The sequence below is a fragment of the Anas platyrhynchos genome, chromosome 2, assembly GCF_047663525.1.
Source record: "Anas platyrhynchos isolate ZD024472 breed Pekin duck chromosome 2, IASCAAS_PekinDuck_T2T, whole genome shotgun sequence".
Taxonomy (NCBI): Eukaryota; Metazoa; Chordata; class Aves; order Anseriformes; family Anatidae; genus Anas; species Anas platyrhynchos.
Window position 1 is genome coordinate 50,665,682 of NC_092588.1, and position 16,435 is coordinate 50,682,116.

At 46.6% G+C, this 16,435-nt stretch overlaps 1 protein-coding gene and 1 long non-coding RNA gene across 11 annotated transcripts in view; one reads left to right on the forward strand and one right to left on the reverse strand.

Annotated features, from left to right (window-relative positions):
- MTCL1 (microtubule crosslinking factor 1) overlaps positions 1–13,218 on the reverse strand; it is a 104,400-nt gene extending 91,182 nt beyond the window's left edge. For 4 of the 10 annotated variants that reach the window (XM_072034713.1, XM_072034719.1, XM_072034712.1 and 1 more), the window contains exons 1-2: positions 11,850–13,217; positions 1,068–1,296 (exon numbers count right to left, since the gene is read on the reverse strand). In XM_072034713.1, the coding sequence (XP_071890814.1) occupies positions 1,068–1,296; positions 11,850–12,695 (1,075 nt within the window). In that variant the 5' untranslated portion in view covers positions 12,696–13,217. Of the gene's footprint in view, positions 1–1,067; positions 1,297–11,849 lie in introns of all 10 variants that reach the window. The other 6 variants (XM_072034716.1, XM_072034718.1, XM_072034715.1 and 3 more) reach the window with 4 other exon arrangements.
- LOC113842838 (uncharacterized) lies at positions 11,425–14,572 on the forward strand. The gene is made up of 2 exons (XR_003495647.3): positions 11,425–11,855; positions 13,499–14,572. It is a non-coding gene; the product is annotated as an uncharacterized lncRNA (long non-coding RNA).
- Positions 14,573–16,435: the final 1,863 nt, after the last annotated feature.

Sequence of the window (16,435 nt, forward strand, 5' to 3'; positions counted from 1 at the left end):
CAACTTGGCAAGAGTGATAAGAAAGAAATATATGCTAGCTTAGGTTTTCTGAGTCCAGCCTAACAGGAAAGAATATTTACTCCAAAAACATTCAGAATGGTGATTCATCACAAGAAATGATGAATTACTGAATTACAACAATTCAGCAAAAACAAAGCAGACAAAGAAACTCAATATCTCTTTTACTTGGATTTACAGAAAAGGTTTTTACTGACTAATGCATTATTTATATTATGATAAGGTTATCATTTGTTTAATACAATAAAAGAGAAAATTATGTCTGGCATTTTGAAAGGTTTGATCACTTGATACATCATGTGGATTTCCACTGCTGGGAACCAATAATTCCAGTTTCAGAAGGTTTTATGTTTTGTAGTTTCGAGAACCAGGTGCTTAATAATTCCAGCAGTAAGATATTTTCAAAACAGTTGCATGGTAGCAATAGTCAGAAAGAGAACAAGGAAAGCTAGATAAGCATCATGCTTATGCAAACCTTAGCCTCAACAGAAACATTTCTGAAAAAACATAAAGACTGTTTCAGTATGAACAGATTTTACAGGAATTTGAGTTATGGGAATAGTATTTTTATTCTCTATCTGCCCTCCTAAACTGCTGTAACAGTCTGCTTCTCTATGAGACTCAAAAAGAATAGCTTGTTAGGCCAGAAGAAATGTGCCTTTGACAAGTTTTTTTTCAGTTATTTGACTTAAGCAAGAAATGAAAGGAAGGAAACAGTATGAACTGGGAAAAGCATATCAAGTTTTGTTTATACAGTTTTGGACATCTAAAGTTTTGAGTAAAGCCAGTAAAACAAAGCCCTTTAAATCTTTCAAGTGCACAAATCTAACTCGACAGCATTTCTTTCATTTGAGGCTAAGCACATGTTTTTTCACTTGCTAACACATCTTTTTATGATGATAAGCTGAACATTTGTTTTCCACCACAGAAGAAGGAAATTGGTCCTGACATTTTGAGAACTACTGCCTGTTTCGTATGTCACCTTTGCTTCCAGTATAGGGAGCCAAGTCCCGCTCTGCTCTCTTTTGCTGTGAATATGAATCTCTCACCTACCTTTAAATCTTGTTCCAAGCTCCTAATGAGCTCTCCGTCCACATGGCCTGTTTGTGCAACTTTCAAGCTTTTCTGTTCTGCTTTCCTGAGACGATATTGCAGAATGCGGCAATTCTTATTTGCCCGGTCCAGCTCTCGCCGGAGCTCCTGCAGCTGGTAAACATCTTCCTCTAAATAACTGTCGCGCATTTCTTCCATTTCAGCTCGAAGTTCATCCAGCTCATCCTGTGAAAAGTGAAAACAGTGCTCCATCATACCTTTAAATCTCACCCATGGGAGCAAATAGGAAACATGCTCACTAGGATACCAAGCTACTAGGATACCTCACTAGGATGCAACAAGCATCTCCAGAAGCCATAGGAACTAAAGTTTTATCCCAACATTGAATAATTATGATAGACCAATGAATGCTTGTTACATTTCTTACAATTGCTTTAATAATTAAAAACAGACCAGATGCTTATCTGTTTCCTGGGACTGGTAGCACCTTCATTTTTCCATCTCTAATAAAAATAAAAAATGCATAATACTTTTCCACTGTCTGAACTGATTCCTTGCTTTATTCAGATTACAGTAAATCCACCTAACAAAGTACCTCAACATCTCTGTGTGACGAGCATTTTTAACAAGCAATTCCTAAAAATGAAATTGTCTCTTTAAAACTGTAAAGGTTCTTTGACATAGGAACTTTCTGCCAAATATTGAACTGCTCCATATGAAAATGCTGTCCCACCTGAGCCCAGCGCCATGGACATTTTGAATGACCGACGGGTTGGGTGTGGGAGAAAATGTTTTTTGGTTGTGTGTGTACATTTGAATAACAGGGATCACAAGGACAAAATAAACCCTGTGCCCGTGGAAATATAGCCTGGGCATTCCTTTCTGGACACCCTGAGCTATCGCAGTGCCACCTCATTCCATGAGCAGCACATGCTCTCTCAAGTCAGATTTAAAGATTTATGGCTGAACAGGATCAGCTCTATCATTCTCATTTGTTTAATCTGTGCACGACTGAAGCTCCAGGGTTAAAACTCTTATAAAGGTCTTCCAGGCTCAGGGGTACAAGCCACTGAACTACTGCATGGGAGGAAATCTCTACTAAGCTGGGAAAACAAATCAAGGAAAAGAACAAGAGAAGAATATTTGAAATTAAACAGCAAATTTTAAATTGTTTTCTTTAAAATTGCATTTGATGTTATAAAGACCACATTTCTGTGGAAAACATAAATAAGATTCAAGGAAAACTTGCATTGGGGTTAGCTGCACTGCCACCTCACTTCAGATTTGTAACTGACACTTGAAATACCTGAAATACGCTAGCTGGAGGGTATTTCACAGGTGGAGAAGACACAGCTATGGAGCTGACATTGATGACAAAGCCCTCTCCGAGCTGGACCATCCTTGCCCAGTCCCACTAGCACAGTGGGGTGCCAACATCTCCCCTCTAGTCAGATATACCATTCACTCCCTCCCATGGCCACATTGGATGGACAGCCCTACTCCTCCCCATATCCCTCTTGCTCTCCTTGAGCTTTACAAACCAACTAAAAGAAGGCTTGCCCAATTTCTTTGGCCTCATTGGCACAGTTATGTTAGAATAGGAGTGTTACACCCACAACAATGCCACCAATATACAAAAACTCGAGTATTTACACAGTGATATTTTAACTGAAAGTAGCTGAGCCAGCATCAATCAAATTTTGGGTAAGCCCAAGGCTTGTTATTTCTAAAACAAACACTCTGAGCTCCATGCAATTCTCCCTAAAAGCTCAGAAAGGACAGACTGGGAGAAAGGTTTTCTCCCAACCCCTCAATAACCCTATATATTCTCATTATATTCGGATTTCTGCAGCGTTAAAGCTAAGGTACATCATGCCCTGTAATCTACCTGGGACAGCTGCAGGAGTAGGGCATTTGGGTGGATGAGAAGCTCCCGGGTGACTCCCTAATGAGCAAGGTTTTAGAAATTGGTTAGAGAATAGCAGTGACTTTTGAACCTGAGAAAAGGAGTACACTGTTGTGTTACCAGTATATTAGCTAGTTGTTTTGGCTAAGGAGATGATTCCAAAACTGCAATCTGTAGCTGTCAGAGCTAATATAGCCCTATGGCATGAACAGGACCCGAGTTATTGCTTAAGGCTGTCTGCAGACTCAGGAACTGAATCACGTACAACTAGATTTAAGCTCAATCATCTTTTAATGGCATCTTCAGAACTCGAATGTTACATTGACAATTTGGTTGCAAATTGAGAATTTTGCAACACAGTTCCACGATGAAGAAAAATATCTGTTAGCACCAAATTAATGGGATCTAGTTTACTTCAAGTTTACTTCTAGTTTACTATGTTTATACTTCAAGGAACAAACAATGGCTTTAGTATATTAAGTGGTCTGCAAAGAGTAATTATAATTTTATTGCTGATCTCTTAAACTTACTCCTTGTCTATATCAGTTTTTGGAATTAGTAAATCTGGCCAGTTTCTAAAGATAAACAACCCACTCCAATTGACTTCAAAGTATTTACTACAGTCAAATTTGGAAAGGCAATCTGTCATCCTTTCAAACAACCCAGTCCCCTGAAACGAGCATCCCATTGAAACTGAAGAGCCTCAAATCCCCTCGGTGGGCATGGAATCTCTCACAGCATTCAGGGTAACTCTGCCTCCAATCCAGACTTGAATCCAGTATCTTTCCTCCTACCAAAGAAGTTCCCCCCAAAGTTGCAAGCACTGGCAGGAGCTGTATTTCAGTAGAGAGGCGTGTCCTTTACCCCCAGTAAAACTTCCATTTTCTCCATCTCCCTTACCAGAACAACTCTGACTTGGCAAATCTGTGATTTTCTTCTTGCAATTGCCTCTGGTTTTGGTTATATAAATACACAGTTTGCTTTTCTTTGGTTATATAAATACAGTTTCCTTTTCTTTAGTGCAATTTGGCAGATAAACTGAAATTGAGGATACAATCAAAAAAGCTGTATTTTAAAACCATTCATGGTTCTCCCCTCATTTTTATTTATATATATATATATTTTTTTTACTGAATTGAGCTTATTTTGTACACATTTTTTTCCCGCTCCCCAAACTTTTATTTAGAAATCAGAATGTGCCCTGAGCCCTTATATTTTGGAATACAGCAGCCTTTGGAGGAGTTTTAAAACACGACAACATCCATGCAAACACAACGAGGGAACAAACAAGTCTGACCGTATAAGGAGCCAAAAACTGGCTGTGCAGGCTGCACACGCCGATAGCCTGCCTCCTGCTGCACTGCTGTGTTGCCCTAAGCTCATACCTGCTGGGTCTCCCCAGCCAACACAGAAAAAATAAAAAAGGGTCAGACTGGGTCTTTTTGAGAAGCAAGATGAAGGTATTTTCACATATTAAAAATACATGTATGGGAGCAGGTTCAGGTTTATCATCTCTTGAAATGCAGAAAAGCAGTAGGTCACTCAGATCTTTGTATGACAGCACACAACTGTGGTTACTGGGATAGTCTTTACTGGTTACAGCAAAGACATACTTTTGCTCTTGATATAGCAGAAAGGGTGCAGACGCTCTCAGCTGACAACAGCTAATTCTCCTCAGTGGGTCCTTGTGACTCTGCCATAGGTACCACAAACCTGTGTCAGCATCCACTAAGTCACAGCTGTTACACTTGCACCTACAAAACGAGGGCAGCTTACGGCCCTGTTCTGAAGTGATGTGTACACAGAAAAGAGTGGAAGCTCAGTTAAAGTCTGCTTTATTTTTTTCACACCCTTGGCCATGTGAAAACTGCCCCAAGTGCCAGGGAAGGGAAAGAAGATATTTTCCAGTCACCTCACTGTCCTTGCAGCTGTCTTGGTGGGATCTCCTAGGCACAAATGCAAGGCTGTCCAGGATGTTAGGCCAGAGACTCCAGCTGAAAAGAGTTTTATTCAAAACCACCAAGAGGAAGCAAACACTGAAAGTGATGATCTGCAGGCCTCACAACAGCCATGGAGAAACAACACAGGGAAGTGGAAATTACAATTGAAACTGTGATGGTCCTACTTAAAAACTGGTGACCCCACCACTCTGGAGGAAAACATGTCAGTCATTCGTTCAATCAAAGACACATGCAGGCAAAGCAGAACCTCAGAAAAACCAAACGCAGGAGTCTGGAAAAAACAAAGTGCTTTCACTGCAAGGCAGTTGTAAAGACTATATAATCCCAATCCCTGACTTCATTAAAACGTATTGTTATTATTACTATTATTATTGTGAGTGAGAACTGCAGCTCTTTCTCTCAAGAGGTGTTGAGTTTCATACCGTGGACTTTAATTTCATAAAACTGAAGAGAGAGACCAGAATAGGCACTTAAGAGTAATTAAAATAAACAAACAAGTAAGAAAGCAGGCATCCCTCTTTGTGAATGTAAAAAACAGAGCTTGCACCCTGCCTTAAACAGGGAGGACCTGCTCCAAGATCCCAAACTGGCAATTGAAGTTGCAAGGTTAAGTGCAGGCAGATGCAGCTTCACTTCGCTGTATGCTCCTGCAGGGGATGAGAGCCTCCTCTTGATCCCCTTTAATTTACTGGTAATTATGTTATTGACTTCAGTAAGAACAGCAGCAGGCAGAGAGTCCTGCAAGAAAGAACATTGTTTAGGAAAAAGCTCAACTGCTTTTCTTTCCCGATGTCACGCTGGTCATAAGAAAGGAAAAGCGGAAAGTGTGGGAAATGAAACTACTTTCTAACTGGCAGCTCCTTCTAAATTTGCAGTAGAAATCCAAGTTGCTCCTGAGTCTGGCTGCTTATGCTTTAAGGAACCCAGTTCAGATGACTTCCTAAAGGCCGGCTGCTTGGGGTCTAATGGGGATCACCCATCTGGGCAGCTGCCTGGATGCAGGGACACGCATAAAGAGCTGCTCCATTTGAGGGATTCCCCTAGACTTCAGTGGGAAAGCAAGAGAATTAGGATTCACTGTTGCCACGTCCATGCACTAAGCCAAGGTGAACTGGTTAAAAGGGGAAAGAATGTGTGCAGTTTACATTGCTGCATAGCCCAAATACATACTGATGGTGTAATTCCACATCTGCACCGTGCAAATTGAAGACCTGCCTGTCAGAAGAGAAGCCATTACCCCATTAATACCTTTATTGATGTCATACTTTTTAAATATTGATTTAATTTATAACAAAGTATAATTAAGAGTAAATTATAGGAATATGCCCTGTTTGGGATTCTTAAAAAAGAGAGAGAGAGGAGTCAGGTCTTGCAGCTATTACACTGAGTAACCTGTGCTCATACATATGAGTCATTCCCAGTGAAGGGAACAGGAATACTTGCACAACTGACTGGCGGTGTCTACCTGGCCAGTCTGGCTGAGACCGTAATGAGGTTTGAAGGCAAATTTTCCAGTCATCCCCACCACCTCCTGTTTTCATCCACACAGCCTGCGGAGCACACACAAACTGTATTCCTTTGGGAATAAAACACCCAGAGAACTACGCTCCAAGGGTGCTCCAAGTGTGCTCCAAGTGTGCTCCATTACTCTTGCATCCTCTGGACAGCTTTAAAACACCAGAATGATGGAGATGTTTTATTCAGGAAACCCAGTGGATGTAGAAACCTCAGTAAGGATGAGGAAACTTCAGTAGAGGTTGTATAGATACTGAATTCTTTCCTATGCACTTACAATTATGTATACCAACAAACTGAAAGTTTTGAGGCTCTGTTGAAGTAGAACACGTCAGTGTCTAGATGGTAGTATCTGCAAACTAGGAACGTATCAGTGCCCAGAAGTTAAATACTAGCTTGGTAACATCTGCAAACAAGGAGTAGAAAAACAAACATACAAAACCAGTAAGTACAGCATTTAAGCAAATGCAAGCAAAGCATGAAATTCAATTGTCTATGTAAAAAGTCTAAGTGTTGTTTAATTTAGCCAGAAGTCATATTTATAGCTTATGCCAGTAGCTTTTCTAAATAAAAGGTTATTTAAAATAAGTTAAATCAAATGTGGGGAGAGCGAGGAAGAAAGGATGGGTGGAAATTACAGTGGGTAACCGCTATGGTACCAGCAAATCCAGGAGTTCTAGAAAGGCCTTGAAAAATATGAGATTCACGAACTGCAATTTTATGTAATCTCTGTTTTTGTATTTTAAATATCTCAAACCATCTTTATGTAGGAGACGGTGTTACTGCTAAGGAATAAACACATCCCCCTTATCACTTTACCCGCTTTGGCAGAGCTGCAGTAGGGATAAATACGCTCTAAAAGGCTTTGGTTGTGAAGAAAGCAACAACCATTATTGTTGCCTCTTGCAAAATACGCTAAGGAACTGAAAGCCCCTGGGCCCCTGATTGTATTGTTCAGCTCTCAAGCCAAACTGCTTTAACATAGCCTTGCACTGACCCAGTGCTGCCTGAAGCTTGCACAACTTTCCAAGGCAGAACACTGGAGGTGTGAAACAAGATGAGAACCGAAAACTCACACGGTTGTGAGCAGCTGCTGACTTCAGGGCTGCTTGGAGTGTGCAGGATGTGAGAGAGAGAGGAGCGTCTGGCAGCTTTTCTGTTTCACTCAAGCACCGGGCCTGTGACTGTGCCAGCACGCTTCCTCTGCTGGGGCATCTGAAGCCCTGGGAGCACTCATCTGATGGATGTACCACCACCACCAAACCTCCTGAGCACTGGAGATGGAGGTTATGTCCTGGTACATCGCCTCTTCTACCCTCCAGGCAGCAAAGGGCTTTGGTGGGGATGCAGCTGGGGCCACCAAGGCCCCATCCCTTTCCCCTATTCCCCCCCAAGGTGATGTTTCCCTCCAGCAGCTGGCCGTGGGCCAATGCCCATCACACAGGCTGCAGGCCCAGAGCAGGATTATTGCTGCTATTTGCTTCAGGAATACCAGGTACCAGGTGAGATGGCAGGGGAACCTCTGTTTTTGCTTTGTTTTGCTGAACCCTGTCACCCTCGCTAAAGGAAATATTTGGTCCCGTCTCTTTGCGTCGTTCTTTGCTTGGCAAAGATCCTTTGATACACAAGTGAAGTTCACCTCAAGCATACAGACTCAAGGACCTACAGTTTCAAGGGAGCTGGGAAATACAAGATAACCTCATGTGACACACACTGCAGTTTTAAACAAAAATGAGCTTTGTGTAGATATATCAGGGTGCAGTAAGGTGCCAGGAGTGGCCACTTATTCCCCTTTTATACACTCTGAGTCACAGATAAAAATGAATGTAGAAAGAGTAAGACAAAGCAAGATAAACAAGGTGATCATCTAAGATATCCTAGATAGCTTAGAATATATTTTTGTGCTAGTCTGCACAGTAGTAGCATCTAGGGCATGTGAACTTGTACCCAGACACTCACAAACACTCAGTGAAGCAAAGCAAGCACCAGTTTCATTTAAGAACAGCAAGAAGTGTTACACTTCATGGACAAGGCTTTTTTTTTTTTTCTTTTCTTTTTTTTTTTTTTTTCTTTCCAAATAGTGTCCGTGAAGGATGTAAAGAGAAAAACATGTGTCAGACTTGTATTTCATAAGTGAAGTATCACTGCTGTTTCTGGTAACAAGCTTACTTAATTAAAACAGCCTGAAACAAACTTATGCCAAGATAAAGTGAGAACATCTTTAATTGCTAAAATTTAGTCCCTCTCCCTTAGGAACCCTGATCCTTTAGAGGGATCTGCACCACAAGGAGCATCTTTCAAAGCTTCCCAGGACTTGCACAGTCCACAATGGTTCTCCACAGGCAGTATTTTGCTCCTACAAATGGGACCGGACAGAAGTAACTAAACCTATACCTTCCACTAGCATTTACCAATGAACTTCTGACTACAGAGGCAGCCACCATGACATAATTCCACTCTTTCACCTCAACAAATAAGTGACACCTTTTTAATTGCTGTTGTAGTATTACAGCCTTTCAGCATGTTACACGGGAAGGTTATGCAAGAAACTCCTGAAACTGAAATCAACAATGAAATTTCACAGAGGTAGTAAAAGGGAAACTGCACCATGTGAACACTTATCCCGAGCTGCTTCATGTATATTCTTCATTTTACAGACAGTCCGCTACTTCTGGAGCCAAAGCCCCATCTAGCATGAAATCACAGTGCCAGGAAATACATAGGGTGGCAACTTTATATCAGGTTGAGATCAGGCTCACAGTATGTGGAGTCTCAGACAACTGGAGCACCAACAGCTTGCTCTGCAAGGCTTCCATGGAGAGTTCTGGGAGACCTTCTAGTCTTGGGGTAGAAATAAAGACAAGTGATTGTGTTCACTTTGTTTCTTCTAGAAGCCATTTTATCTCCAGTAACCATTACAGTTAAATAAGTCTTTGTATACAATGTGTGCATATATATACACACAGAGAGAGTACTTTCTATATCCTGTTATAGAGATGTGAAAGAGATGTGAAAGTCCTTTCTATGTGAAAGAGAAATTTCCCTGGAATAGGCTCTAAAATCATGTGCACTTACTGTTGCATTCCAGATGTAGGGAGGGAAGAGGAGTGAACTCTACAAAATTCAGCATATGGACACGCTCAGGAAATTAATGTTTTCTTCTGGGATTTATCTAATCATTTGTCTATTCACAGCTGACAGCCTCCCCATTATTTCTTAACCCCCTCCAGTTAAACAAGAAACAAAGCTCGCTCCTTCACCAAACAAGAGAACTGCCTTGTAAGAAACGCAAGAAACAAACCCACACGTCAACAGCTCGCGCAACACTGTGGTTTTAATTTGCGGAAGACTAGAGAAGTGCTTTAATAAGTTTCCCTAGGAAAGGAAAAGAAAATTTGGGAATTCTCCCGATGGCTTCTGAGCTGTCAGACTGATTCCAACCCATCTGGGAGAGGAGCAGCGCTTCCAAGACTGTATGCACTGGGGTGGCCAGGGAGAAGAAAAGTCCACAGTGCCAACCCAGGGATTTCCAGACACCAGCAAATGCCCACTGGAAGTCAACTAGATCCCTAAGCAAGCAGCCTGCATTACTCTGCAGGTCTCTGAAATGCTTGTGGCCTGAAAAGGTTACAGCCCAAATCAAAGGAGGGTTGGGTCCTGACCTCTGCAGGTGATGAAGACACCAAGGTGAAAGACTTGAAGCCACACAGAGGTAGACATTTCAGCCGATGTGGAATGAAGTTCTTTACCTAGGACTTGCCAATGCCAAACCCTAATGAGAATTGGTCCTAGGCAATTCAGACAAACACTATTTTCTGCTTCCCACAATTACAAATTGTCTTCAGTACGAAGCAGGAGGATTAACACATTCTTCATACTGTGTGAAAGTGTAAGCACAATTGTGGAAATCCTGTAACAAAAAGTAATGTCCAAAGAGGTGCTTTTCTGGGTATTCCTACACTCCTGACCTCCAGTGCCAGTTTGCCCACTCCTGAAAGCAATTCCTATTACCAACCCAGATTTTGTTACATCTCCTCTTGTTTCTGGGCTGTTAAGTAAAACAGAAGCTTTTGATAAAGGCTCTCAATGTCGCTCATCATTTTATAGACTTTTATTACATTTCCCTGATACACCCCAGAGTTTTCCAACAAATGAGTGCTATAAAGGCTCTGCTGTCTGCCAATTATTGTTATTGGTCTACTTCTGTGTTATCCTTTTCTAGATGACCAGTGGTGCCCACAGTATTTCAGGTGCACCCACTGGTCCACATAACAGCTGTGGCTCTATAAAACATTAGAATATTTTCTTTCTTATTCTCTGTTCAGTTCCCAATGAAATCAAACATTTTGCCTGCACTTTCACACTGAGCAGCGATTTGCATTGCTCCTTCTCTCAGGATGTTCCTGAGCTGACACAAGGCATTTAAAACCTAGAAAAGTGCACATTCAGTCCTTCTCTCTGAGTGCTTCAGATTTTCAATATTGAGATTTATTTCCCGTCCTCTGCCTTCATTTCTCACTCATTCACCAGGGCTAAGCCTCCAATCACGTTCTGCCCAGTCTTTGCTGGACTTGACTTCAGATTAAGAAAAACTTCATGCCGTCTGAAGATTTTGCTGTATCATTGCTCACTCCTTTCTCCAGTTCATTAAGCAGCACCAGCCCCAGCAGAGAACCTTGCGGCACCCCTGCCGCTAACCTTTTGCTATGCCGAGCATCGTTTCTCGTCCCTTAGCCAAAACCCCTCGGCAAGCCCAGTTCACATCTTTGCCATCCTCCTCTCGCCCAAGGTTACACCCAGCTCCAGCCCTCACTCGAGCAAAACTCCCGTAGATTTCTGTGGTTGTTTTGACTAAGTGGAGTTTGCAAAATCAGGGGACAAACGTTGTTGTCACCAGCAGCAGCGTCAAGCGGCGCAGTACCCACGCTTACACGATTATCCGACTCTGTTTATTTATAGCTCTGTATGGATGTAGCCTCTCCGCTGTGCCAAAAGCTCATATTCTAGGGACAAGCCCAACCAAAGGTTTCTGCGGGTCAAGCCGGCTCGGAGCACAGCACGCCTGAATTTAGCTCTCCTGCCTCTCGGGGGATGCATGCACAGAGCTGTCCGAGGGCGCACCTTTGGTTGCGGGTGCTGTTGCACGTCAACTAGAAAGAGAAAGGGAAGAAGCAAGGACGCAGCGCTGCCGGCCTTCCCGTACCGAACGGGGAAACCGGTTCCTTCTTATTTAACGGGCGGAATTGAGGAAAAGCAAGCAGTTCCTGGAAAGCGAGCCCTCGCTCCCCGCCGCTTCGGGAAGAGTTTGGGTTTCACCCAGCCACCACCGCAGCGAGCGAGCCCAGGCTGCCGGCACCGGCTTACCCCGCATCCCCCCAGCCCCGCCGCTCACCCACCTTGAGGTACTCGTTCTCGGAGCGCAGCTCCTCCACCTCCCGCTGCAGCTCCTCGGGGGCCGCCCTGCCCGGCTCCCCGCGGCTCGGGGCTCTCCCGGCTGCGGGCTGCGGCCCCGGGGGGGGCTCCCCGCGGACCGCGGCCGCCGGAGGGGCTCCGCGGGGCTCCCGGTCGCTGGAGCCGGTGCCGGACTCGGCGTCGCTGCTGGCGGCCGGCGCCGGGCGCTGCTCGTCGGAGAGCGGCTCGGAGGGGCAGTCGGACAGGTCGGAGCTGCTGTCCGTGTGCCCCACGCGGGCCAGCACCGCCGCCGCCGCCGCCGCATGGCCGCTGCCCGGCGGGGCTCCCCGCTTCGCCTTCCTGCCCTTGCCCCCCGCCGCGACCCCCTCGCCGCCGCCGCCGCCGCCGGGCTGCCGCCCCCCGGGCCGCCCGCCGGGGCCCGGCTCGGCTCCGCGGGGCGCCCGCTTGGCGCAGGGGGCGGCCTTGGAGCCCGGCCGGGCGGCGGGGGCGGCGGGGCCGGGGGCTGCCTTGGCCCCCGGGGCGGCGGGGCGGCGGGGGAGCCGGCCCTGCGCCGCCAGCAGCCCCGCGGCCGGAGGGTGGTGGGCGCCCGGCTGCGGCGAGGCCGGCGGCGGGGAGGGTCGGCCGGGGAGCCCGGGGGACTTGGGGGGAGCCGGGGGAGGCTTGGAGGCGGCGCTGGAGGCGGCGGAGCGGGCGTGCAGGTCCTTGAGGAAGGGTCTGGCGGGCGAGGGGGCGCGGTGCGGCCGCTTCTTGTCGGCGTGAGGGTGGTGGTGGCCGGGCGGCGGCCGCAGCGAGTCGCCGGGGCCGGGGCCGGGGCCGTTCAGCGCCTCCATGGCGAGGGCCGGGGGCGCCGGGGGGGCGGCCGGCGGCGGAGCTCGGCGGCAGTGGCAGCCTCCTGCAGCCTCCCCGCCGGCTTTCTCATCACTTCTGCTTCGCCCAGACACAGCCCTCGCACTTTTCTCGCCCGAGCCCTGTCTCCCTGCCCCCTCACCCCCTCCTTCTCCTCCTTCTCCTCCTCCTCCTCCTCCTCCTCGCCGCTCTCTCCCGAGCACTGATTTGCTTCGGCGAAACGAGCCCAAATCCCTCAGCGGCGGCAGCCGCCGCCTTCTCCTCCTCCTCCTCTTCCTCCTCCTCCTCCTCTTCCTCCTCCTCCTCTCCTTCCCCTCCCGCTCCCCTCTCCGCCTGGCTCAGCTCAACTTATGATGCCGCCCCAAAAGCCTCCCTCTCCCCTCCACCCGGCCCGCAGCCCCCTTAACCCGGCCGCCCCCTCTCAGCCCACCGGCGCCGCTGCCCCCGGCCCCGCTCGGTCCCGGTGCCGGCCCCGGCTCCGGCTCCTGAAATAGCCCCGCTGCTGCCGGGGCCGCTCGGGCGCGGCGCTCCCCGCCTGTGCGCAGGATCCGCCCCCTCTGTCACGGCGCCAGGCTCCCTGCCAGCTCCTTCTCCCCTCCAGCTCCCCGCAGCCTTCAGCACAGGGGCGCCGCCGGCAGCCGCTTGCTGCCAGAAACCCTGATTTTCGGGCGGGGAGTTTGTATTTCCCAGCCATCGGCGTTGCACGTTGCTTGATTTATATTTTTTTTTACCATTTTATTTATTTATTTATTTATTTATTTATTTATTTATTTATTTATTTTTCCAGCTAAGACTTGACGAAAATCCTTTCTCCGGCGCTTTGCAGCAGCCGCCGCATCACCTCCTCGCTGGCGGCAGGCACCGAGCTCGCCCAGAGGCAGTGCCGAGCATCCCGGGCACCCAGCGAGCTCCTGGCTGTGGCTCCGAAAAACACGGGGGCCGTCCTTTCGGGGTCCGCGGCATCGGAGCCCTTGCGTTTATTTGCAAAGAGCCCGGAGAACCCCTAAAAAAAAAAAAAAACAAAAAAAAACAAGGGAGCGGAGCTGGAGCGTGGGAAAGCGGCGCGGCGGCGGCGGGGATGCTCCGGGCTCCTCCGCTCGGCTCCCCGGTGTGTCACGGGCAGCTGGTGACGCCACCGACAACGTCATCGTGCAACAAGTGACGTCGTTTGGCGAGAGCTGCTGCAGCGGGGGAGAAAAGACCCGAGGGAGAGCCGGGGCTGCGGGGGCAGGAGGGCAGCGCCCCGCCGCGGGGCAGCAGCGGAGTGCCGGGGGTGGTGGTGGAGTTATTTCGGTTTGTTTTAACCATCCAGAAGCTAAACAAGCCTCCTTTGCTGAAATCCTGGAGCGAGAGATGCTGTGTTTCATCCGAAGAAATATTATCACGAGAATATTAAATGTTAGGGATGATAGGAATCAGGAAGGGATGTCGCCGCTCTCCCTTGGGTCCAGTTACAACTTTCAAGACTACGCCATAATTCCAGCTTCTCTTAGCTTCTCAATGTGTTTTAGTCCTGTGATGAAAGGGGAACTGCTCGGGACTGATTTATGAGTACTCTGGTTTGACTCGGTTGCCCCACGAAAACAACACTTCAAATCAAAAGGAAAATGAAAGGAAAAAGTATGGCTCAAGATAAGCCACTTTCCTGCAAACAATAGCTGAGAGACAGTGCCAGGCTTCTTTGCACTGGAGGGGAAGAGAATTAGGGAGGTGGAGAAAGGAGCACATTCACAAAAGGCTGGGAATTAGCTGGCAGAGTTAATCCGAGACACTTCAGTGCCTGGCAGAGTCCAGTTTGCTTTGGAAATTTACCTTGCAAATTTCACATCACAAATACCAAAATATAGATTATTTTTGCTTATTTTATGATTTTTTTCCCCACCAAATGCTTTATTTTTTGAAGGGTCTTTTTGTATGTCCATGCATCGTCAGCCACGAGCTCCCAAAGGTGAGGATGAGGAGCTGAACTCAGCCCGGCTCCCCAGTAAAGAGAAGTCGGGCTCAGAACAATTACAGGCTCACAGCGGGGCAGGGTGGCCTTGGATCAGGAGGGGGACTGGAGAACAGATACCTCCATAAATGCCTACCCTTGTGTTCCTCTCCTCAAAGCATACAGGCTGGTTATCCCCTGCACTCAGAGGCAGCACCAGTCCAAGGAGGCGTCGTAATAAAGTGCCTCGTTTACATTGATACTCGCACAAAATAGCCTGGGACCAAAAACAACAGCAGCACACATCGGGCTGAGACGAATGCTTGGTCACGCCAAGATCCCTTTAGGTTTTTCTGGCGGTATAAAGCACTCAGTAACAAAGCCGTGCAGTACCAGGAACCCTGCCGGGCACGTGCCTGGCTGGGTGCAGATGGCAGATTTCTGTGGCCTGAGCCCAGCTGTGGCAGCTTGGCTGGGTTCCTCCGTCCTCTGCTGTCTGTGTCCAACACCATTTGGAGGTCCCTGGAAGAGGGGCATAAATGGGCTTGGCAAGAGTGAGAATAGGACCCTAATATGACAGCTAAGTACATACCACAGAAATCTCTGTTGGGCTAGGCAAATGCCCAGTAAGGGCTGCTGATATCATGTTTCTTATTTATTTATATCAAACCATTTTTTCCCTTTACTTAAATCTCACTGATGGTTCTCATAGGAACGTGCAGGCACCGACTATCATGCTTAACCTAATTCTCCTCTCCCATTCTTTTTATTTGCTTGTAATGTCCAATTGTTGTCTCTTATCGTAAATTAGTCATACACTCCCTGGTGGGGGAACAGTTTCTTATATGCTTGTGTGACTCTTAACATAATAGGACGCCTGGGTGTTGGTTGAATAATACAAATAATCAGACATAACACTTCTACAACAAATTTATTTTGGCAGTGCTGATATCCTTTGTCCAATTTATGCAGACATTTGATAACCGAGTAGTATTTGCACAAATAATTATGAAAAGTAGATGCTAAGCCTGACTACTTAGATTAGCTATCACATGTTTTACAAAGTGTAAGGCACAGCTTGGCAGCGCAGGGCTCCCTAAATTCCTTTCTAGGGCTGAGGCACAAGAGAGTTTACAATTACTTGGAGGAGATGTGAAGAGACTCAATCTAAATGTAAATTTGTCCCTCAGCCGGCCCAGCTTACAGTAGCCTAAGCCTAAGCTGTTATTTTCTCCTATTTCAAATCCCTATTTCAGATCTACTTGAATGATACCCTAAGAGCAGCCGACTTGTAATGGCCAGACTCAGAGCTGCAAGGGAGCACTCGTGTGTACAGAACTAATGCAAACACTAAATGAAGACACAAATGCATCCATCCAGACTGTTCGTGTGGATAAAACAGCATATACCTGTTTGAGTCTGTCATTATTCCCCCTTTATATGTTGCAGATCATGAGTTGTAATTTCTTTGTGGCCACATTGTGCTCTGTGATTATACCGTCCCAGAGGAATCCTCACTGTGGCCAGCAGGTGTTACAGTAACACATTGACAACAAAACCCATGAATAGCTTCAACAGGAAAATGTGTAACATTGAAAGTTCACTTTTTTTTTTTTTTCCCCAATCTGTTCCTCTGCTCTCTCTCCTTGGGGGATCCAAAGCTCCAAAGACCTTTTCTAAAGCTTTATTCCTAGTCCCCAGAGTCATATCTAGATTGTGACTGCTTGTTCCTTATTTGTACAAAACCCCGCTATTAAAAGTCTTAGATCTTTACTGTTAAAATATTACCAATTG